The sequence below is a fragment of the Sarcophilus harrisii genome, chromosome 2 (genome assembly GCF_902635505.1).
Source record: "Sarcophilus harrisii chromosome 2, mSarHar1.11, whole genome shotgun sequence".
NCBI lineage: Eukaryota > Metazoa > Chordata > Mammalia > Dasyuromorphia > Dasyuridae > Sarcophilus > Sarcophilus harrisii.
The window spans coordinates 620,308,886-620,332,227 of record NC_045427.1 but is presented as its reverse complement, the minus strand read 5'-3'; the positions used below and the strand labels follow the sequence as shown (position 1 = coordinate 620,332,227).

The 23,342-nt window shown below is 37.6% G+C and overlaps 1 protein-coding gene across 2 annotated transcripts in view; it reads left to right on the top strand.

The window, feature by feature from the left end:
• The window catches only part of ARIH1 (ariadne RBR E3 ubiquitin protein ligase 1), a 75,076-nt gene extending 54,159 nt beyond the window's left edge, over positions 1-20,917 (top strand). The window contains exons 6-15 of one of the 2 annotated variants that reach the window (XM_031956667.1): positions 202-257; positions 5,785-5,851; positions 7,754-7,860; positions 9,765-9,807; positions 10,614-10,685; positions 11,953-12,083; positions 12,200-12,257; positions 14,335-14,595; positions 16,698-16,810; positions 17,794-20,917. In XM_031956667.1, coding sequence (XP_031812527.1) covers positions 202-257; positions 5,785-5,851; positions 7,754-7,860; positions 9,765-9,807; positions 10,614-10,685; positions 11,953-12,083; positions 12,200-12,257; positions 14,335-14,595; positions 16,698-16,810; positions 17,794-17,878 — 993 coding nt within the window. In that variant the 3' untranslated portion in view covers positions 17,879-20,917. The remainder of the gene's footprint in view (positions 1-201; positions 258-5,784; positions 5,852-7,753; positions 7,861-9,764; positions 9,808-10,613; positions 10,686-11,952; positions 12,084-12,199; positions 12,258-14,334; positions 14,596-16,697; positions 16,811-17,793) is intronic. The other variant, XM_031956668.1, reaches the window with a different exon arrangement.
• The last annotated feature ends 2,425 nt before the right edge of the window (positions 20,918-23,342 follow it).

Genomic DNA, 23,342 nt, shown 5'->3' with positions numbered 1-23,342 from the left:
AGCAGGAGTTAGAAATTAAGTGGCTGTATCTGTTACTGGTATTAATATTTTCATTAGGGTTTGAGCATGCCAGATAACACAGACAAATGAAGGAAACTATTGAACATTTTTGATTTATATTCTATATTGTTAATTAGAAGAATCCAGAACTAATAGATAAGAAGATGTATTTTGAATGAATGTGAATTCACTCTTTTTCAGACTATATCATGTCCTGCTCATGGTTGTGATATCTTAGTGGACGACAGCACAGTTATGTAAGTACTTAGGGTCCATAGGCTTTCCCCTTTGTTCAGACACCAAGCTAAATTGGCTTTTACAGAACATTGTGTAATTGCTGAATTTTAAATGTAAAAATATTAATACTTTCTTAATTCCTTTCTAGTGGTGTGGGCCAAAGACATTGCATTTACTACTTGAAGCACTTCTTGTAGTAAAATACCCAGTCAGTATTCAGGCAAACTATGGAATGTGATAAGCACCTTTTTATTACCCATGCTAATGGAGAGAGGGCAAAAATTGGGTATGTGGATTTCACAAATATCATTTTAGCTATTAGTTTCAACTCTTTTCTTCCCCAAACTTATAGAGCAGTAAATGATTAAGAGAAGTTTACTCTTAAGATTTCCCACTTTATTGGTTCCCCATTTTTTACTAAGACAACAGGACATGTGTAATATATATATATATATATATATATATATATATGAGGAATCACATCAGCAAATATATCTTGTGAATGGTCATCTGTTTTCTAAATATAACTCCCTAGTGTTGGAAGATTCAATTTTGTATACAAGCAAAGCTACATTTTTGGATGGCTATAATGAGAAAATTCTTTTCTCACATGGAGCTATAATCTGCTCTTCTGAAACGCCTGCCTATTATTAATCCTCATTCATAAAATAATAGACAAAGAACTGGAAGTCTAATCCAGCCCTCTCCACCAAATCACAAACTCAAATTAATTGACTGGATCCATCTCGCCTAGGGATTAGTGAGAAGAGCTGGGTTTTGAACCCAGGTCATTTGGGTTTTTTGAGAAAAGACCATCCAGCACAAACTTTAATTTCTTTTCTGTCAAACAACTCCTTAGATTCTTAAATTCAATTCAGCACACAGTAACCATCTACTAACTTAGAAAATAATTGTCCAGTACTGGGGATAAAAAGATGAAAAATCCCTTCCTGCCCAAAAAGTGCTTACTAATTAGATCAGTTCAACTCTTTCCTTTTATAAATGGGTAAACTGACTCTAGCTAGTTAAACTAATTTGCCTGTTACCTAACAAGTAGGAAATAGCAGCATCAAGGTGAGCATGGATCTTAATAGTCCCAAATCCAGTATATCTTTCTAGTTTGCCAAGCTGCTTCCAAGTTGAATTTGATTCTTCTTATGCCCTTCATAGAAATGTCTTCTCCTCTCCAGGCTTTACAGGGCCCAATTTCAGTGTATACACTGCAAGTGTTCTGCACCAAACATTGTCTGAGATTCCATTATTGCAAAAGCATCAGCTCTTTCAGAATCTGAAGAGCTACTTACAAATATCCCAAGGTAGCATTGTATTCCTGTTTTAGAAAACTTAAACATTGTTGCTAGTCATAAAAACTTTTGAAATACCTTGCTTTGTGGCTGCCTAGTTTATCCATTATAATTTATCCTCCATCCTCATAGAAAATAGGATATTCATTCAAGGAATTTATTCTCTGAAAAGCCTTCATTTGGATTGTAATAAGTGTTTTGAGCTTTGAAAGTATGCAGTTCTTGTTTCACATTTAAGGAAACAACCACAGAATGATGAAGGGACTTGCCTTAAGAACACTTAGGTAATAGATAGGAAAACCTGGCTAGAGCCCAGATCAAATGTCGGGTGACTTAATAGAGCCTAGATAAGTTATCTTGTTTTAAGTTGGATGTAAAGATATTTGAATTGAAGCAAGTTGCTGATGTTTTTTAATATCAAATTGTTTTGAATGCTCTGAGATAAGTTTTATTTAAGGGAATTTATATCTTTAAGCAAATATCAATACTCATGTTTCTATAAAACTTACACAATTTTACATTTTTTCTGTGTTTTTTATAGACAAAGCTCAGACTTCTTTCTGTATCTTTGTTTTCTAAGATCATATATTCTTGGCGAATGTTAAAAATCAGGCAGAACATTTTGGGATTTTTGAAAGAAAACAGAAAGAGAAAACCTTTCTTCTTGCCCTTTTGCCATCTCTGGACATGAGCACAATTGGGAAAAAATGAGATTTGAAAGAGAAAGTCTTTGGTTTGTGTTGTTGTTACTGTTATTTACAATAAATGCCTTAATTTTTAATCTATAAAGAAGGGAACTTTAGTAACTGTCTAAAAAGAATCAAATTGATCTTCAGCGTTTCAGCTTTTGCCTTTTACTTCTTTTTCCCCTCTTGATGCATGCTGACTTGGTTTGGAACATATACTCTTTGGTGCAATTAATGAGTGGGAAGAGAAGTAAAATGAAGCAACTACTTTTGAATTTTTGCATTTTAAAAATATTTAAGAACAAATTTTGAAATATTAGACTGCAATTAGATTTGATGGTGGTTTTAAAGAACCCACTTTAACCTTCCACTGCAGGTGAATCAATTTGTTGTATGAATAATAGAGGAAAAATCTTTTTTAAATTTGAAGGAGAATTATAAACCATATTTGTAAAATTTTTCAATACCTTGCAATGAGATTGAGGGTAATCTGTTTCTGTTCTTCCTGGGCTTTTAACCTAGATAGAGAGTTGGTATTCTGAATAATTGAGCTTAGCATGCTGAGTTCTCTATTGCCACAACTGTCATGAAACCCCATCTGTAGTCATTTCTTGATACCATGCCCCCTGCCATTTCATCTCAACCCACACCCACCCCCCAATCTGCTTACCTAATTGCTACCTTTTTTGTCTAGATAATGGAGATATCTAAAATGTTGCATCCTGACATGATGGAAGAGTTAGATCTATGTGGTTTTGATCCAAGTGAAGAGGATAAGGGGGGGAGGGGGAGGGTTAAAGAAAAACATCTTTGCCTATATCTCATGATATGAGTCATTTCCCTTTCTAACCCCTAATTGTTGACCTTATTGATTGGATCTTTTAATAGTTACAGAATTTCCTGGACAATATTTCCTTGTTAAGTTGATTTCCTAAAGTCACTTCTTTTAACTAAATATAATTAGAGGCACCCAAAATGAGCCTAATTCTGCTTGCTTTGAGATTCAGTTTTGTCATTTTTACACAAATGGTTTTGGTCAAACTTTCAAAAAGAAGATAGCTGTTTTGGCATTTTACCACACAGTGAAATAAGCAATTGTATATATCAAATGGCAATTCTGAACAAAATCATAGTGATAGTTTGGCTTAGAAATGAAACATAAAAGTCATGGCTCACAAAAATCTTTCCTGTGTCTGAAATATTTTCAGGAGAGGAGCAAAAAGATGTATTGAATATATATTCTAGACTGTTAGATTGTACTACAAAACTACAATCAGATGTCCTGTTAACAGGGAGTTAATGATAATGCATAGACTGGCATAGGGAAACCTTGCTGATATTTGTCACTTTTAAAGTAAAGATTCATAGATTAGTACAATTTTAATATTTTCCGTTCTTCATTTACTTCAGCAGAATAGAGTTGATCCTATACTAAGAGGATACAGGATGGTGACTAAATGTCATTTAAGAAAAAATAATTATTACTAACTGGATTCTTCAGAAAATGCTTTATGAAGGATGTGGTATTTGAACTTTATTGAATTTTATCAGGTGGAGATTTGGAATTCGCTAAGTAATAGCTTAAACCCTGGGAAGAAAAGACTTCTACAGAAAATAATGAATATTTTGTGTCTGTTGTATATGAGGAGTCTGTGGGATAGAAACTTCTTCTCCCAACACAGATCCACAACTGGTCTGTGATTTAGTAAGTTTCCAGGGAGTTGGCAAAGGAACAGAGGCTTAAATTATTTAGCCCGGCTTTCTTCAGTATCAGCATAGATTTTAAATCTAAGCTCTCTTTCTGTTATATCATGCTGTTTCTGCAATTTGAATTATATTCCGTAGTTAGTAGATTGAAAGATTGGAGGCATAATTGTGAATGACATGATTATCTGGTGTATAGTGATAAGAATGTTAATTGGGATGACATAATAAGAGGTTGGAAAGAAGAGGCATGCAGGCAAGTTACGGGAATAGAGACATAAAACTGGATGCAAAGGAAAGAGGTTTCTGGGCTTCAGAGAAGTAAAGAAAGATGATCATTGTATGAAGAAATCATTGTTTTTAGCTATTTCATTTGAGTAATGTGGGGGAGATAAGCCAGATTGTGAAGGCTTAAGTAGGTTTTGAAGAAGTAGGGCATTGATTATAGGCTTCCTGGACTAGTTCAGGCCTGGCTGTTTCATAGGGCAATGGAAAGGAAGAGATTAAAAGGAATATAATCCCAAATGATTGAACCAATCATTTGGAGAGGAGGCAGGGAAATTAGCTTTGGAAAAAGATCTATCTCCTTTCCTGGAAAAGGAGGAAAGCAAAGATGAGTTTAAAAAAAAAAAGTAACAATTCATAGCAAAGATGGGTGTAAAAAAAAAAAAAGTGACTAATTCTGAGCAGTAAATCTGGGCATGGAGCCTTTATTAGTGACATCTTTAATTATGAATTCATGAAAAATAATTTTTTGAAAGTTATACTATTGTGCGGTAGACACCCATTGAATATTGAATTATTAGTCAGAGAAGCTGGATCAAATCCTAATCCTGATATGCATTATACAGATAATTCTTATTTATTTGTCTGAGTTTTAAAAAAAAAATGATGAATTCTGAACATTGAGTAACTACCTTGTGTCCTAATATCTGCTGTGAATTAACTGAAGGTCAGGAGGTATTTGGAGATTTTCAGGGAAGAAAACAACAGTAATATATGAAAATTGAATGGGAGAATGAATAAAGATAATTGATGTTTTAAAATCTTGAGCTGATGATGTTGGGTTAGCTCTATTTTAGATCCAGTCTTAAGATTAGGTCAAACTTTAGTATTGATGTTATTTGTGGCTAAACTGTCCTTCTAATTTGGATGCAACACACTTGGGTTTAGTTGCAGAAAAATTTCTTAAGTTTGTGTGTGTGCTTTGTGGTGAAACCCTCCCTACCCCCCCAAAAAAAGTGTTACTTTTTTCCCTTTGGCCTTAGATTGCCAGATGATTTAGAATCAAATTTGCAATTGAGTTGTATGTAACTAGCTTACCTCAAGTACTTGTTAGCCTCTATTTCCTTGGTTTTTTTTAAGTAATGCTTTTAGTTCTGTTTTTATCCTTAAATATTCCATTTTATATTACTCATAATTTGTCATTTTGTGAATAACATCCTAAATAAATTCCCAAATAATTATCCTCTTGTAAATTCTATGATAAGAAGAAAGATAAAGCCATGAAATGAGCAGAACAAATTGATTATAGATTTCTAATTCCAGATAATTTAACCTGGTTGCAGTTCTGGGTGTGGGCATCAATTTAAAATTTATGAGACCTTTCCAAAGTTATGTTTAAAATCTTGATTTCATATAAGTGATGTTGATAAACTGTTTTGATTGGTGCAATTAAGTTGGATTATGGCAAACATACTAATGTCATTATTTACAGCCCATCTCCCTCCTTGTCAGTTTGTAGCCATAAGCAGAGATTAGCAATTATGAAATAATGTTTTATAATTGTTAATGTACTATGTTCTAGACAAACCTCCCAGTAAACTGTTTTTGCTTCTTTTCTTTCCTGATAGGCGTCTGATCACAGATTCAAAAGTTAAATTAAAGTACCAGCATTTAATAACTAATAGTTTTGTAGAGGTGAGTGGTTTTCTCCTGAAAATTCATTGTTGTTGTTGTTGTTTTAACTTTTGGGGTTTTTTCTTACATCATAAATTTCTAAAAATAATTGGATTGTAGATTTGTTTTAGAGGCTAATAATTATAATAAAAAACTCCCAAAACTGGAAACCAATCTGTTATCAAATAGGTGTGTCTCCTGAGAATTAGATCTTTAGCCATCAATTTTTAAACTTGTGAAAAGTATGGTAGAACTAACTTAGTATTTTATTAATAAATCAATCAGTATGCCTTTTTTTAAAAAAATTTTTTGCCTAATAGCACATTTTCAGTCTGTACAAAATCATAAATCAGTGAATATACATAATTAGAAAAGAACATATCAGCATTCAAAATGATCTTAATGTCTTTTTTCCTTTTTTAAAAATTGGTTTTCAAAATTTTTTTCAATTGTCCCCTTATTTTGAATAAAAATAAAAAATAAAACAAAACACTTGACTAACAAGTATATATAATGCAGCAAAACAAATCCCATTCATCATTACAGAAGTATATGTCTTAGTCATTAGAATAAGTCCCTTACCCTTTGGCAGGAAGTTGGGTTTCATCTCGAGTCTTTGGGACTTGTTATTGCATTTATTATTGATGTTCTCAAAGTCTTTTGAGATTTTTTTCCTGTTATGTTGTCATTGAATAACTTGTTCTAGTTCATCTCACTTCACGCTGCATAAATTCATGAGAAATCTTTTGTTTCTTCTGAAATGTCTTATATCATTTCTTATATTGTATAATATCCCATTGCATTTCTGTGCCACAAGTTATTTAGCCATTTGCCAGTAGACAGGCACATACCTATCCCTCTTAATTTCCAGTTTTTGATTACTATAAAAATGCTGCTATAAAATGTTTTTAGAAAGACACTTTTTCTTTCATCTCTTTGGGGGATAGACTATTATATAGCTAGATAAGAAGGTATATGTAATTTGGTACCTTCTGGCACATATTCCAAATTATTTTTCAGAATGATTCGCATAGTTAACACCAACAGTGTATAATTATGCCCAACTTTCTTAGTTTTTTCCAGGTTTTCCCCTCTGACATTTTCCATTTTCCTCAGCTGTCATCTTTGCTACTTAGATGGATGTGAGATGTTGGTTTTGAGTTGCTTTTAACTTGTAATTCTCTGATTATTAGTTGTGTGAAGCATTTTTTCCTAAGGCTGAAGAGAACTTGGATTTCTTTCCTTGAAAACTACCCGTTTGACATCCTTTGACTATTATTTACAGAATTTCTCAATATCTTAGTCACTTTCTCTAAAAGTTTTTATTTCATTTAAGTAAGGTAGAGAGTTCCTAAAGCTAGAGCTAATGCTCCTGAGCAGATTTCCTTAGTGTTGGGTAGTAACCAATAATCTTCCCTGACGTGAATTTCCATGAAAAACACTTTCCGTGAAAGAAATCACATTAGAAAGTAGGCATAAAATGGACTTATGCTCAGCACAAAAATAAAGTCATCTAACAATTTACAAAAATAGGCCAAGAGCCAGTGGAGGCTATACTCTAGAGATCATTTCATAAAGAAGAGCATTCATTCCTCAATTGGGTAATTTTCTGTCAAGCACTCCCTTTGTAAGGGTTGTTGACTGTTCAGAATGTCATTACCAACTATATATTGAATAGTATTTTGAACTAAATGTGGCCTACTCAACAACAGGCATAGAAAACCATTAAGACATCAAGAATTTTCAGCATGATTTTGTGAAATGAAGATCAGTGCACAACCCTACCCCAAACACCTCCCTCTCCCCAAAATAAGCTGACATGTTCTTGGGAATATTCATAGATAGAGATTGCCTTTGTTTGCTGTATTTGTGGTCCTTTTTTATTTTTTCGCTTAAATTTTTTCTTTCTTTTTTTTTTCCTAGTGCAATCGACTGTTAAAGTGGTGTCCTGCCCCAGACTGTCACCATGTTGTAAAAGTCCAGTATCCTGATGCTAAACCTGTTCGCTGCAAATGTGGGCGCCAGTTTTGGTGAGGACATATTGAATAAAATTTGAAAGAGTAGCTTTTCTTAGCTCATTGAGGGAGCTTTCTTATCTTGATTGTAGGTTCGCATGCTATTTTTCAATATGTATTAACTGGAGAAAAAGTTAAAAATTGAATTTTAAGTGATGTTGCTCATGATAAAATTGAACTTGGGAAGGGCAATAAGCAAATAAAAAGGCAAAAGGTCCAAATGGTTCCCACAGGAAAACATAACACCTTCTGAATCCTGGTCTAACCTTGTAATGCTTCCCAGTTTTTTTTTTTTTTTTTTTCCCCCTGAGGTAATTGGGGTTAAGTGAATTGCCCAGGGTCACACAGCTAGGAGGTGTTAAGTGTTTCTGTCAAGATTTGAACTCGGGTCCTCCTGACTTCAGGGCTGGTATTCTATCAACTGCACCACTTAGCTGCCCCAAGTCATTTAAACTCTTGATGACTTTTAAGTCCTCTTAAAATAATTCTGATTTCTATAGTGCCAAGTAGGTTATTTTGTAGCATGTAAATGGGCTGTAAGGCCCATGACTTGCTTATACATGATCATACAGCTCTCCTGGCTCCATGACTAATACTCTTGTCTGCTGTACTACTCTTTCTGATCAAGTCAGGTATGATTTCCCATTTTACCATTGAGGAAGCTGGAACTTGTATTGCTTAGGAATTGTCCATGGTCATATGTGTGGCTATTAACGGGCAAAGGCTTGCTCAACATCCAGGTATTCTGATGATTCATCTAGAATCATTCTGCTATCTTTCTAAAACTATTCGGATATTAATTTCATATCTTTCCCCTAACTTCATGGACCATCTCTTGTAATAAAGATTTTAAAAAGAAAGAAAAAGTTAAGCAAGCTGTTTGTGTTTTAGCCAAGTCACATGGATATCTTCTATACCTGTAGCCTTCCCATCTTTCTCCAAGGAAGAAATAATCCTTTCTCCTTCTCTGAAGACAAGCCTGATCCATCAACATTTCACATCATTGAATTTTCTGATTTTGTTTTTTCCATTTACTTTATTGTATTGGTTGTATTATTCTTCAAATCTTTACAGAGTAGTAATACTTCATTCCATTCACATTCCACAATTTGTTTAAGTATTCTCTTATCAGTGGGCGTACCTATTTTTGTTTCTAGTGCCAAGGAATCATCTGCATAAAGATAATTGAAATAATGGGAATTGATAAGGAAAGCTGAGTAAAAATAAAGCTGAGCAAAATATTCACAACAGTATTTTATTGTGGATGCAAAAAGAGCAGTCCTTTTAGAAGCTTCCACCAACTCCTCTCTTCCATTTTTCCACTTAGTAATACACCGGATTATTCTCTGATCACATATAATCAGTATTGCATGTTTCAGGAAGTGAATTTTCCTAGAGAAGGTGAAACTAAGCCATGTTTCAGAGCTCAGAAAATTTTAAATTGAGTTTAAGGCAAGTTCATTTGGGGCTATGGATGTGCTTCATTCAGATATGGACAGAGGTGTGTGCTTGAGGGCACCCATTTTTAAGAACAGTAAAAATGTGCTGCCTTTAATTTTGTAGTCTGTTAGATACTAATATGCAACTATACTAAGATAGTAAAATGCAACGATAACTTTTGTTACTTACAGGATGTCTCAGCCTAAATTCGAGAGAATTACATAGAGCACAGTAGCAAATGTCACTTTAATTTTCCTTTACTGCCAACAACCCAAAAGAAGTAAAATCCACAATTACCTAGAAAAGTGATGGTTTGACCTAATCTGGGCTTATGCCTTTAGAATGATAATACACAGATGGACTGTGGATGTCTGACTGTTTTTCTTGTGATGAAAAATCACAATATAACTGTCAAAGTGAGACCAGATATTATTTACTTTTAAGAATGCAAACTCTCTATCTCTTTGTGTGTGTCACAGCTTTAACTGTGGAGAAAATTGGCACGATCCTGTTAAATGCAAGGTGAGTTTGCCTAGGATGTTAGTTTTTAATATTTTCACATGACTTCAAAACGATTGCCAGCTTTCCCCAATATGTTCATCATTCTACCAGAAACGTTTCATAGGTACCGGGTCTCTTAACTATATTAAAGGACTATATTCAAAGCCTATTTTAAGGGAAATATTGGTAGTTTTGTAGATTTAAAATAGCAGCTTCACTTTCTATAGATTGAAAGCTTTGGAATAAATAAAAATTATTATATAAAATAGCACTTCTACATACTTGGTGTAGAAGCTGTTAAGAAATTTTTTTCACGTTACTAGTCATTAAGGAATTATTTTCTTTGCTCATAAATTGATTATATACAGATTCAATAACTTCTAGGGCCTTTGGGATGAAATCGAGTATAGTTAGTATTTTAATTTGGGAATAATGCTAGATTGGAAAGACAGACTTCTATATGCCATGACAAAAATAGAAATCCCGGTGGTAAATTCTTAAATTGATCATCAAGAAAAGTCCATGTAGAAAGGCATTGTTAGATATAAGAAAAAGATTTTCTTGTTAAATTGACTTTAAATTAAGTTTCATCAACTTGGAGATAGGTATTTGGAATATCCTTTAGTTGCAGGTTTGCAGTCAGAAGATTTAGGATTCACTGATGATATATAAATGTCTGTCCTCCATCCCCATCCCTCTGACTTATACATATTGGCAAGTTTGTATAAGAATAAAAGTTCATTAAAAGAAAGACCTTTAAAAATATTCAGCATTTTCCCCCACCTTAAACTCTTTATTGTAGACTAACAGTTACTGTTTCCAAACAGTGGTTAAAGAAGTGGATTAAAAAGTGTGATGATGACAGTGAAACCTCCAATTGGATTGCAGCCAACACAAAGGTTTGTATTTTGCCTGATTTAGTTCTTGATGATCAACTGTAGTTCTTCCTTTTTCTGCATATTGTGGCTCCTATATAGAAGATTGGGGGTGTGTATGAGAGGTGTTTTTTAATTTATTTATGTCTGAACAAAAGTTGGAAATTAAAAATGTGTAATTTCACAATGAAATTATTTTGCTTTGGTTCATAATTCCTTCATAGAAAATGTAGTTTCTCACGTATAGTTTATACTGAAGTTTTTATTGTCAGTTTCAGCATTGTTTCCTCATTGAGATGTTCAACATCATTTCCATGCAATGAATGTGTGAAATAGCAAGGTTTTCCCTTCTGCAGCTTGAAGAAGTGCCCTGAGTTTGCCTGGTTGGGATTTCTTTTCTTTATGACTGTTTGAAAAAATTAAAGGTCAGAGTAGATCAAAAGAACTGCTAAGAAACATAATAGAGATGAATTGAGGAAGGCAAACCTTTTAGGTTGATGAGTCCTGGATTGTTTTGTTGTTGTTGTTTTTAATCATGATTTAAGACAGTGGTGCTCTTTTTTACTCCTCAGTACTTACAGGTTTGTGTTTACTGATATACTTACTGTAGTTTAGAGATTTAAAATAAGCAATGTACATGCTTTTGTGGCAGTTTGTACTTTACTGTTTACCCAAGAACGATTTGGCTGGCATGTGATGTACACAGCCTCTCGACTGGTTTTAGATAAAATAAGCTTTTTAAATGTGCAGCATGAAAAGCTTATATTCTTTTCTTGGTAGAATTCCCCATACACTTTTTCCAGTGTCACCATCTAACCATAGGACTGTCAGACCATATGACTGGAATACTGAATAAGAAAAGCTTTCTGTGTGAATGATTTGTGAGTGTGTAACAGGCAACTCTTATATGACCACATCAGTTCGAAAGGGGTACTGCCTTCTCTGTGTAATAAAGGATGTTTTCTCGTCAGCAGTGTCACCCCCCCACTCTCCTTGTTCCCCCAAAATGTTCTGGAGTGCAATCTGATTCTTAACCCCATGATGGTCCTGCCTGTCTCGGGGGCTCTGACTTGTACATGAGGGATGCTAATTTGCCCAAGTACCTTTTTAGTGTGGCAATGCTAGTCTGTATCATTCTTTTTATGCTCTGTTCTGTATTCTATAGGCGACTTGGGACCAAAAGCTTCCTCAGTTTGCTTTTATAATTAGCTATTGTTGTAAAAATCCTTCTCATACCTGCCCAACTGAGTGTAAGAGTGAAAGTGATAAACTTGGTGGTGGTTCTTCACAGGAGTGCCCTAAATGCCATGTAACCATTGAAAAGGATGGAGGTTGCAATCACATGGTCTGTCGTAACCAGAACTGTAAAGCAGAGTTTTGCTGGGTGTGTCTTGGTCCCTGGGAGCCACATGGATCTGCCTGGTAAGTTAGGACAGGTCCGGGCGGAGTCGGGAGATCTGATTCAGCTTTGGTTCCTTACTGGGCCTCCCAGGGCATGTCCTTGGCTGGTGAATGACACACCTTTGTTCTGCTCCTAGGTACAATTGCAATCGCTATAATGAGGATGATGCCAAGGCAGCAAGAGATGCACAGGAGGTAAGTCTGGGATCTGGGGATGGGGATGGGGGGAGAGCAGCTCTGCTTCCTCTAGTGGGAGCTACGGGTCCCTATAACTGGCAGTATTCTGTCACCTCCTTACATAAGGGGGACTCGCCTTTGTGTCCCGTGACTCACAGACCATTGGATTCTCTTCTCCGTGGCTTGTCTGACTGCCTTGTGTGTTGTATATACATATAGATCAGAGATTGATGCTGGTCATGGGATGCTTCATTATACAGGGAAACTTCGCTTCTCTTACAGATTGCCATATTGATTCATTCTTGATTTTGATTATTAGATATTGAATTCACATTTAATGAGAAATTTGAAACAGTTCACCAATTCAACTTTTTCTTTCAACTTTTAAAAGTTCAGCAATTATTTTTGTCTTTTTTTCTCTCTTCCCCCCATGTCCAGTTTAGAAATGCTCCTACCCATCTCAGTTATAAAACTTCAAGCATTGAACAACCTTCCCTGCATCTAGCTGATGTCTCAGGGTTCCAGAAGCTGCCAGGGAAATGTTTCAAAGTCCCCTCAAATCAGCTAACTAGAAATCTGCTATTCGGATTTATTTCTTCATTTTCACTTTTAGGGGTTTCTCTTTTTATGTTAGTTGCTTTTATTTATTTCAGATGAGACAAGGTAGTTTAGTTTCCTGATGTATCGATACCTCTGTTATTTCCATAGCTGAAAAACTAAACTTGAATAGACACTTAACTCCTTCCTGTTGTTCAGTGTGAATTGTTTAAAATGAGTACTGAATCCTAGATCAAGTTTTTCTTAATATCTAAATCTTTATAATTAATGTAAATAATTACTTTTACTTTTTAATGAATTTCTACCTAGAAGAGTGTATATATTCCTTAGAAACCCCATCAAGACTGACATATTTATCTTTTGTCTTAATGACAGTGACATAAACCTAGCTTGAATTATGCCATTTTGGTGATTGGGCTGTGAGCATCATCTTTTTTTCACAGGGCAGGGAAATGGAGGCAGATGAGGTCAATGAACCCATCTGCTACCCTTAGCCCTTGGGAGGAGAGACTCAGGTTCCTGGTTTCTTCTGACCCTCTCTTCCCCTGGGCATGCTACAATTGATCTTGATCATTAAAAATGAGGAGCTACTTCTCTCCCCTTCCCTCCCTTCTCTAGTTCAGGAATGGGTCATACAATTTAGTGGATATAAGCATGGAAAGTAGAATAAAACTCATCTGGCTCCAGATTACCAGTTGGTGGCTTTGAGATGTGTTCATAGGACAGAATCCTGTCGTGATTGTTGTTACGTCATCTGGACAAGTCTGTATCAAGGGCCTGTTCTCTCCAAGGTGCTGCTCCTCTAGGCATTAGGAATACACAAAGGAAACAGACATAGTTCCTGATCATTTTGCTTTCTAATGAAGGTTTATTGGGATTTTAAAATTTAAATCAGCATTGCTTGGTTCAGGTTTGGGCTAAAGTGTCTGTAGGTAGGTACTCCAGATAAGGGAAAGAGAAAAGGAGCAAGGTTTATGTAATCAGTACACAGCTGTCAGGGGTTCTCAGCAGTTAGTAGCTCTTCAGTGCAGTGACCAATCATGACACATGCCTACTTTTTCACACTTAAGTGTACTACTTTGTTACAAAGGAAGAACCTTTCGGGAGGTTTGAATTTGCTTAGTGAAGCTTTTTCAAAATTTATTCTTCATTTGACAACTATGACCCCCACATTCTCCCAAATTTCCATGTATGAATTAGTAAAAAGGATTATAGATGAAATCACAATTTCTATTCTGTGTATCTGCTTTGTTTTTTTACAGCTTTCCTGCTTGTTTTTCCTTCTGAGTTTTGATGGCATTGATCTCCAGTCTAAAAGTTAGCCTTTTATAGTTATACCTTCATTGAATTTTCACAAACAGTAAAATAGAGTAATTGCTTTTCCTCACCCATGAGCACAATTTCTGGCCTCCTTCTGGGCTTGGTCAGCAGCTGCCTGTCTGTCTCAGTATGTTGCCTCCCTCCGGCTCCATCACAGAGACCATAAAGCACATGGTAAGAATCATTGTGCTCAGCCACGCACTCTGTCCATTCACAGCGGTCCCGGGCGGCCCTACAGAGGTACTTGTTCTACTGCAATCGCTACATGAACCACATGCAGAGTCTCCGCTTCGAGCACAAACTCTATGCTCAGGTGAAGCAGAAGATGGAGGAGATGCAGCAGCACAACATGTCCTGGATCGAGGTGCAATTTCTGAAGAAAGCAGTGGACGTGCTGTGCCAGTGTCGTGCCACTCTGATGTACACTTACGTCTTCGCCTTCTACCTCAAAAAGAATAATCAGTCCATCATCTTTGAGGTAGGAGATACCCCTTGAGGAGGGAGGGAGGGACAGGAGAGAAGCCAGGCCATTGAGCTGTGAATTCAGTTACCATCTTAGGACTAAAAGGCGAAATTCATCTTCCTGTCCTTCCTTTGGGGGAAGCTTCTGGACCTTACCTCAATCTCGGTTCTAAATCTTAAAATGAAATCCATCAATTACAAAATAAACTAGTTAAATTGAAATACTTAACATAATGTTTTTTTAAAGTTTGCTGATAATCATTTTTAAAACTCCAGTTTTAGAGGCAGATGAAAATAGGGAGAGGGAAAAATTTTTCTCTTTTGAAAAGTCTCCTTGAGATTAAATAGTAGTGACAGATTCTGTTCTCTTTGGTCACAAGATCTTCTCATGCCAAAGGATCTTTTCGGGTCCTCTTGTGATGATTTAGCAGTGAACACTTGATATTTCCTCAGATCAGATAAAGGTGCATACAGGAAGTTGCCTCAAGAGCTTCTCTTTAGTGAGATGGCAGGAGCTATTGAGGTTTCCATATATAGAATATAAATTTAACCTGGTTTGATGAATTTTGTTCCTGGAGGCCTTTGATCAGATCTGCCTTCTGGGGCCATCTTGAACAAACAAACCCTGTTTATTGCCCAGAACCTCAATATTGTTTCTACTAAATGCGTCTCATGTCTGTGCCTGATGTATTGTACTCATCAGTAATCATAACCTGAATTCAGCTTTGTTTCCTCAGGTTTCGTCTTAAGTTTCACACCAGTTTGCAGAAAATGAGCTGTCATGATCTATTAGGTTATAAATTCCTTCAGACTTTGTCCTCATCTGTCCCTCCCACCTACCCATGTATATTGGTATATTGGGGGAAGAAGGAGACCTGGAGCATTAAGTGATGTGTGCTAAGTCACATGCTAATGATGTCAGAAGTAGGATTTGAAGTTTTTTTTTACTCCAGTCTAAAACTACTGAGCCATGGTGTCCTTTAACTTACAGTTGAAACTATTTACATATTCTTACTTGAATTATAAAATATTAGATCTAAAGTTGGAAGGAACATCAAAGACCATTTTCAGTTCAGTTCCCTCCTAAGACATAACTGGAAACTTGAGACCCTTGGAGATTAAGGTACTTGCCATTATGTCACAAACAATAAATGTGAAAAGCAAAATTTGACCCCAGACTCTTGATTTCAGAGCTAGTCTTCTTTGAACTGTATCTTGCTTTCTCTCTTTTATGAAACAGATGTTGTTCCAAAATGTAAATTTCTATTTATGTTTTTTAAAGAAGATTGTGTATTATTTTTGTCATAAAGACCTTGTTTTTATGTTTTATTTAACATCAGAGGTTTAGTCAAATAGAAGATAACACTTTCTGGATGTGTATTTCTAAGACACAAATTTGGAGAAAGTGAGCACTGAGAAGTGCTCTATTTTGAAATTTCCATGGAAAGTGTGAACAGAGTGTTAGAAGTGAAGACTTGGTTGTAGTAGAGGCCTGAGATTTTGTCATTTGTAAGTGAACAGCATGAAAACAGTTATTGAATAACTGACTTACAGGCTTGACACTGTCTCAGACTCAAAAATGTTTAAAGCACAATACAGTTCTTGTCTTTGAGGAGTTTCTCATTTAGTGCCAGAGATACAAGACACCTCAAGCATCTTCATTTCCTTCTGACACCCCACCAGCTTGAATAAATTTTTTTTTCCTAATAAAATTAAGTGCAGTCTCAGATGGCCTCTTATACTCACAACTTATACTGAGTTTTTGATAACTGTATACAGTACTGCTGAATTCTGATGTTAACTCGATTGTGTACGAGTCTCGTTAATGTTGACTTCTTCTAATGAGAAGAAAATCCACAGACTAAGAAACCATGGGACTTCAGGGCAGAAAACACATTGATTTCCTAGAGCAATCATGTTAATCAAGGTTCTACTAGGGAGCCCCAACGGAGCCCTGTAGCTGTATATTGACTTAGATTTTAAATGTAATATGTTCTGCCCTTGGGAGTAGCCCAGGCCAGTGTTTGAGACTTAAGATAACAGAAAGTAAGGAGGAATAGCAGGGAGCTCACAGTTCTTTGAAGTAGAAAAAACTGAGGCTTCTTGTTGTTCTTGCAGAATAACCAGGCAGATCTGGAGAATGCTACCGAGGTGCTGTCAGGGTACCTGGAGCGAGATATATCCCAAGATTCACTGCAGGACATAAAGCAGAAAGTGCAAGACAAGTACAGGTGAGGTGCTGCAATCCAAGATTGCTTCTTGGTCAGCTGCCCGGCTTGTTCTAGCAACATAGGCCACGTGTCTGTACTTCGGCAATGGCTCAACGATAGGAGGGAACGCTGCCTCTGCAGGAGGCAGAGGTGCAGTCATTCACCCATTCTTTCCATAATCAAATCATTCTGTTTCTCTCATATTTTGGGGTGGGAGAACGGGAAGGAGGGAGATAGGCAACGCGACATGCTGTGCGGAGAAGAGGGAACAACAAAAAAGTTACATTTTGCACACGGGCATTTCAGACAGATGATTAGGCACAGAAGAGCACTTAGGAGGGGGAAGATCAGGTGAGCCGGTTGAGGTCTTGATCCAGTCAGGTCTCAGTGGAAAGTTAGAGGTGGGGGGGGCAAGAGCTTTGGGAGATTTTCTGTAAACTTGGGAAAGATGATGATGATGAATGGAATTGAGAATACATGGGAGGAAAAGAAGATACCATTCTGGAGCCATCTATTTTGAGGGACTTGGAAGAAGAGACAAGAGGAAAACCAGTCAGAGGTAACAGACTCTGTGTTTAGTTCACATGGCATCAGAGGGTATTATTAGGATGCACAGGGATTAAGACACACTTTAGATTTGGCCATTTAAATAGCCTTTTGATGTGGGGAGAAGTATGCTCTATATCAGGATAGTATTGGACAAAAGCCAGATCCAGAGGTTTGAATTGTCATAGGGAACGATGGTGCTGTTGATTAATGGGGGGAAGATCTTGGTTTTAAAGGAATTGGAGAAACCTGAGCAAAGGGTGAAGCTAAGGATACCTTGGAAGCAGGATGTAGGGAGGGAGGAAGGTGCTGCAGAAGCAGGACTGACTTGAGATGAATTCCCTTTAGGAGCAGAATGCTCTAGTAGGCCATTTGTAGATAGGATGCTGAAGAATGGATTGTTCCTCTTTTCTCTGAGTTCTCACTGGCCTCTTATCTCTTCCCTCCTTCCCCCACAGATACTGTGAGAGTCGACGAAGGGTTTTATTACAGCATGTGCATGAAGGCTATGAGAAAGACCTGTGGGAGTACATCGAGGACTGAGGAGGGCCCTGCATACAATGAACTCTGAAAACTTTACCATCTAGAGTGCTCATGCAATTAAAACAAAAAACACAAAAAAGGAGGCACTAAGCCTGTTCTGACACCGCTGGTCTGTAGTACCGGAATTCTGTTTTGTTAACGGAAAGTTTAAGTAAATTATATTGTAATAAAAAAAGGTAGATAAACCATTGTACAACAGTATTCTAGGCCGCCAACAAGTGTGACAGACGCACTAAAAGCCCTCCGACTTGGACTTGTACCGTAGCTTCATTCCCCCAGCTGGCTCCTCTCTTCTTTCTTTTCTTTCCCTGTGTGTAGTACAGTTCACTCTAAAACACAGTTTCTTGACACTGCTTTTCATGTCCAGACCAGCCACTTTGTTGTACTTTGGTGAGGGATTTCTCCCCCCTACCCCCCTGCTTCCCACACTCCTCTCCCTCCTCTCCCCCGAGTGCCCGATTGTCCAATGCTGACCCAGCTCTGGGGGGGAGGGGGGAGCAAGCAGCAGGGAAGGAACTTTGTACATGACTTTTAAACCCAGAGGACAACACAGTATTTTTCAAAATTGTATATAGCGCATATGCATGGACAAAGCAAGCGTGGCACGTGTTTGCATAATGTTTAATTACAAAAATATTTATTCTTTAAAATTCTTCAAGATTATGTCTATTTGCTGTGCATTTTCTTTCAGTTTGCTTCCTTTTCCAGGGTGGGGGCGGGGGGCTGGCGTGTTGGTCTCTCCACTTCTTCCTGGCTATACTAAAGCTGTTTGGTTCCCCTCCGCCGAAGTTGCGGCCTCTCATGTCCACAGCCTGGCCCATCTCAGGTGTGCCCTTGCTGGCAGTGGGCGCCACACCTGGAATCCTGGCTCCACATACAGAACAGTGAGAGGTCAATGGACAGGGCAGGGGGCGCCAAATGGATCGAGTGCTCTGAGTAGGGTTCTGATGGGTGGGCAGCTTTTCCTCTGACAGCCCCTACCTGTCCAGCCTTGTCCACTTGTGCCCAGAGCTGAAAGCTTCATCAATTTGTCTGAGGGTCAGCCCCACAGGAAGCGCTTCAGCATCTCTTCATCCTCAGTTTTTTAATGCTGCTTCAGAGCCTTTTAAAATGTTAGCTGTGGCTCTCTTCATCTTTATCTAGAGATCCTCCTACCCACCCTCTCCCCAGTAATATCAAACAATATTCTTTGCCTTGAAGACTTTTTTAAACCCCAAGCCAAAAAACACCACCATTCAGTTCATGAGAAACTGGATGTGAAAGAAAAGGTGGTGAGATGATCCACACATATTGCTGTGGATTCCCTTGTAAGGTAGTAGCCTTGGAAAGCAGAGCCCCTCACTAAGGTCTTCAGCTTGAGGCTCTGCAGCAGCCCCTCTGGAGAACTCTGTCCTAGAGCTGGCTGTGACTGCTCATTGCGTACACACTTGTTGGGCAGCTCCAGGGGTGATGTTTTTCACCAGGCTGGTTTCCCTAAACTTGTTACCAATTGGAATGAAAACTGAACAGAGGTCTTGGTGGACAAGATCAGGAGGAGCTGTAAGGACCTCTTGTTCTCTCCCTGAACATGTCATGTACCCAGGGAGTGATTCATTCCCTGTAACCTCCATGAGGCAACTTTGCCCTGACCATTGATTTGCCACGATATGTTTTAGGGACAGGAGTTGGCTTCCCTCTTAGCCTACATGGGTTTTTACAATGTCTACAGTTCCTTTTAGGAAATTTGTGTAAGTGCTCTTTATCCCCTAGTTAAAATCAGATAGCATTGTTAGTGTGAGGTCCTCCCACTATATAATTGCATTATGCTGCTTCCTGAAATAAGCCATCTTATAAGAGCGCATTCTCCACCCTTCAGCCATCCCGCTCTTGCTTCCCTGGTTTCAGATCTGAGCTCTCCCAGAGTGTTCTTTCTTTGGCTTAGAATCTGATCAACCCTAAGATGCACTTAGAATTAGGGTTGAGGAAGTTTTGTTTAAATCTTGAATAAAGGTTCTTTTCCTGAGGTCTTTCCAGGTGCAGCCAGTGTTGCTACATAGATATATGTGGATCATTTTTTAAATGCTGGAGTGTTTTTTCCCCCCCTTTCCAGTTGATTCTGCAGTTTTTAGGTTGGAGCTTTAAAATTTTTTTCCCTTCATATCGATTTTTTTGCAACAAGTAACCAAAAACAGCATGTGCTTCGTAATAGCCCTCAACAAGCGAGAGAATTACCTTTGAGATTTTGCATTGTGGTTTCATATTGGAGGCCTAAGGATGTTGCATGTGGATGAATTCAATAGTTAAGTCTGAATCAGGTGGTTCATTTTATTCTGGTCCCTGATTCTTAACAGCTGTCAATTATCTGTATTTAAAAACTTTCTTGTTGGCTTTAGGGCCTATAGCTGCTTCCCCATTTCACCAGCCTACAGCCTTTATTAGTAGTGGGCTCAGTTCACATCCAGCAACAGGGTCTATTTTCTTTTTTTTTTTTTTCCTTATTAAATTCATGTTTCAATTCAGCAGTGCACTGAGCAATAGATGAGATTTCAGTGAAATCCCAACTAGGAGCTCATGATATAAAGCAAAGTGTTCAGTGGCAGATCCCCAATTCTGTGTAAATTTTTACATCCCAGGTTGTGTGTATGTATATACATGCATATTGTATATATGTGTATACGCAGATCCAAGACTGGCTTTTGATTTTCAAAACGGTTGAATCTGTAGTGTTAAATGTAGTTCAACCACTATTAGGAACTGAAATTGATACAAAGAGAAGATAAGGGACTTCAGTCCCACTTGATGTTACTGAGGTCCTTTGAACTAAAAAAAAAACAAAAAACAAAAAAAAAACCCATTATAGAGCACTTGGGGGTGGGGGGGGATGGTAAGACAATCAGATTGGTGGATTGATTAAATGCTCCTAACCCTGTAATTTTGTGCATAGAGCACCTTGTGCTGTGGAAATTAATGTTCTTAGATTTTCATTGTAACTGGACTGTTCAGGTTGCCCAGAGGGAAAGAACATTCCTAATTCTAATAAAATAAACTTTTATTTTTATTCCATTAGTTATTTATGTTTTGTTTTAATAGTAAAATAGTGGTGCCCTCCCCTTCCCCCCCCCCCCCCCCCCCACAAGGGGCCACTCATATTATGTGCCTTAAGATACTGTTCTGACTTTGTAATTAGTCAGGAGTAGGTCTCTTCTGAATTGAGCTGTGAATAAACAAAGAATTCCAGTGTTGAGATCTTAAAAATTTGTAGACACTTCCCTTTTTTTTTTTTTAAAACCACATCTTGGGGATTCAGTCACAACATTGATCATAAATTCTCATTTCTTAATAGTGGGGAAAATTCCAAAAGTTGCTTTAAGTGATTTTCCATTAATCTCACACACACACACACACACACAAAAACAAATAATTGTCTTTTCCTTTCCCTCTTCTCTCTATCTCCTCATCTCTTCCTTTTCCAAAACAATTCAAGACAGACAAGAAGACTAGAGGTGTCAAAACAATACAGGCCTGGTCAGCTGCAATCTTGAATGGAGCCAAACCAAATTAAAATGTAATTGGGAAATATTTAATATTTAAAATGCAGTAAGACATTGGTGACATTACATTTTGCCTGCAGGCATCCGTGGATCACTAATAACATTCTAACTCATAACTTCATTGCCCTTCTCTTTTGATTAATTCCCAAATCACAGTGGAAGTGGAATCCTCCATTTGGTGGTAGCTTGCTGTTTAAAATAGATGTATCAGGGAACATGTGACCTACCCATACATTTGAACTAATGGGAATATTGTCTATTGACATTAGTCTTCCCTTAAGTTGTTAATGGACCTTGAGTTAATTTAGCAAAAGTGACAAAGACACGAGTATCTTCTATACTCAGTAGGGCTTTTTTTTTTTTTTTTGTTTTTTTGTTTTTGCTTTTTGGAAACCATACTTGAAGAGAAAGCCAAAACCTTGGCCATGTGGAAAACGTTGCTACACATGATATGATATGGAAAGCATACAGGTTCAATGCTATTATGGCAAAGGATTTTTAATCAGAAATGATGGATGTTTTATGATTGAAATAAATTAGGAGTATGGGAAAATTTCTAACACCCTTCTGCAGGCAAGTGTTTGTTTTCAGTGGATCTTTTTAGGAATACAGCGTGACATTTAGCATGCCCGCTCTTCCCCACCATCTTTTTTTCTTGGCCCAATTGTGTAAAATGAGTATCTAACCAGATGTAACCTAGAAGTTCTTTGCAGCTTCCCAGAGACCTAGATAAATTATAGGAAGAAGCTAAGGGACAGCATTATGGGCAAACCCAAACCGAGGGAGAGTATAATAGACATGAGACCCTTTGAGAAGAGGAAAGGGGAGATCTGAACCCCCTAGTGGTTAATTTCACTTCCTTTGGGAGAGGACCTAGTCTGATCTTTACTAGACCTGTATGATATGCTGTGGGCCCTCTCTCCTTAAGTGTAGATAAGGTGCTGGTCTAATAGTCTCTCAATAGAGAGTTCAGGGGATCTAAGTGGGTTATGTGACTTGCTCCGAGTCAGCTCTAATCAGTTTCCCGCTTAATATAGAATATGTGCAACACTTTTAGTGAAGGAAGGTCCAACAGCCTCAGAAATAAATGGCATTCTGAGCCCTGTGATTGCCTCATGTAATGAGACTTAAATCATTTACTTTTTGTTGGCTTAAACTTACCTTTTGGTAAGTTTTTAACTAAGCAGCAATGTTAGGGATTGAAGTGGATCTGGTAGTCTGGATGTATATTAACACATTTAAGCAGTTAACTTCTTAAAACCATGTACAAAAAACTTAGGTTATCCTAGGGGGTAAGATGTGGACAGAGAAGTATGAAGTCATTGAGAAAGAAGATGACATTTAATAGGCTCATTGGAGAAAGTTTCCTTGTATTAGGTGCAATCTGAGCTGAGCTTTGAAAAGAAGCTAAGAACTGTGAGAACAGAGGAGGGAAGCTTTCTTCCAGCCATGCAGGACCAGTGTTCTCCCTGTGGGGACAAACAACAATGCCCATCATAGCCCACCCTTAATTATACCTTTTGTGTTTGCCAATAAATCCACAGGAGATGCACTCAACACTGGGGCCTACTTCTAGGCTTCAAGGCATTGCATGGGTGGTACCCCAAAAGCATCAGTCTGCCTCCTTTTTTCCAGACATTGTTTCCTGGCAACTTTCAAGCCCCTCTTGTTGTTTCCCACTCTTAATCTCCTGGGAGTGGGGTTTTGGGGTAGGGGAGTGATCTGCAATTTCTTAAGATGGCGATAGTAGTGGGATTTGCAGAAGAAAACTGGGACCTTGCTTAGGTTTTGTATCAGTGTGATGAAATAGGAAACACTATGACCCCAGCTAAGTCACAAACCTAAATCAAAGTTGGTACTCTTGCTGTGAGATGAATTCTTTGTTAGACAACTCCTATACTTATGGCACTTGCAGGCTACCATTCTGTCTGTTT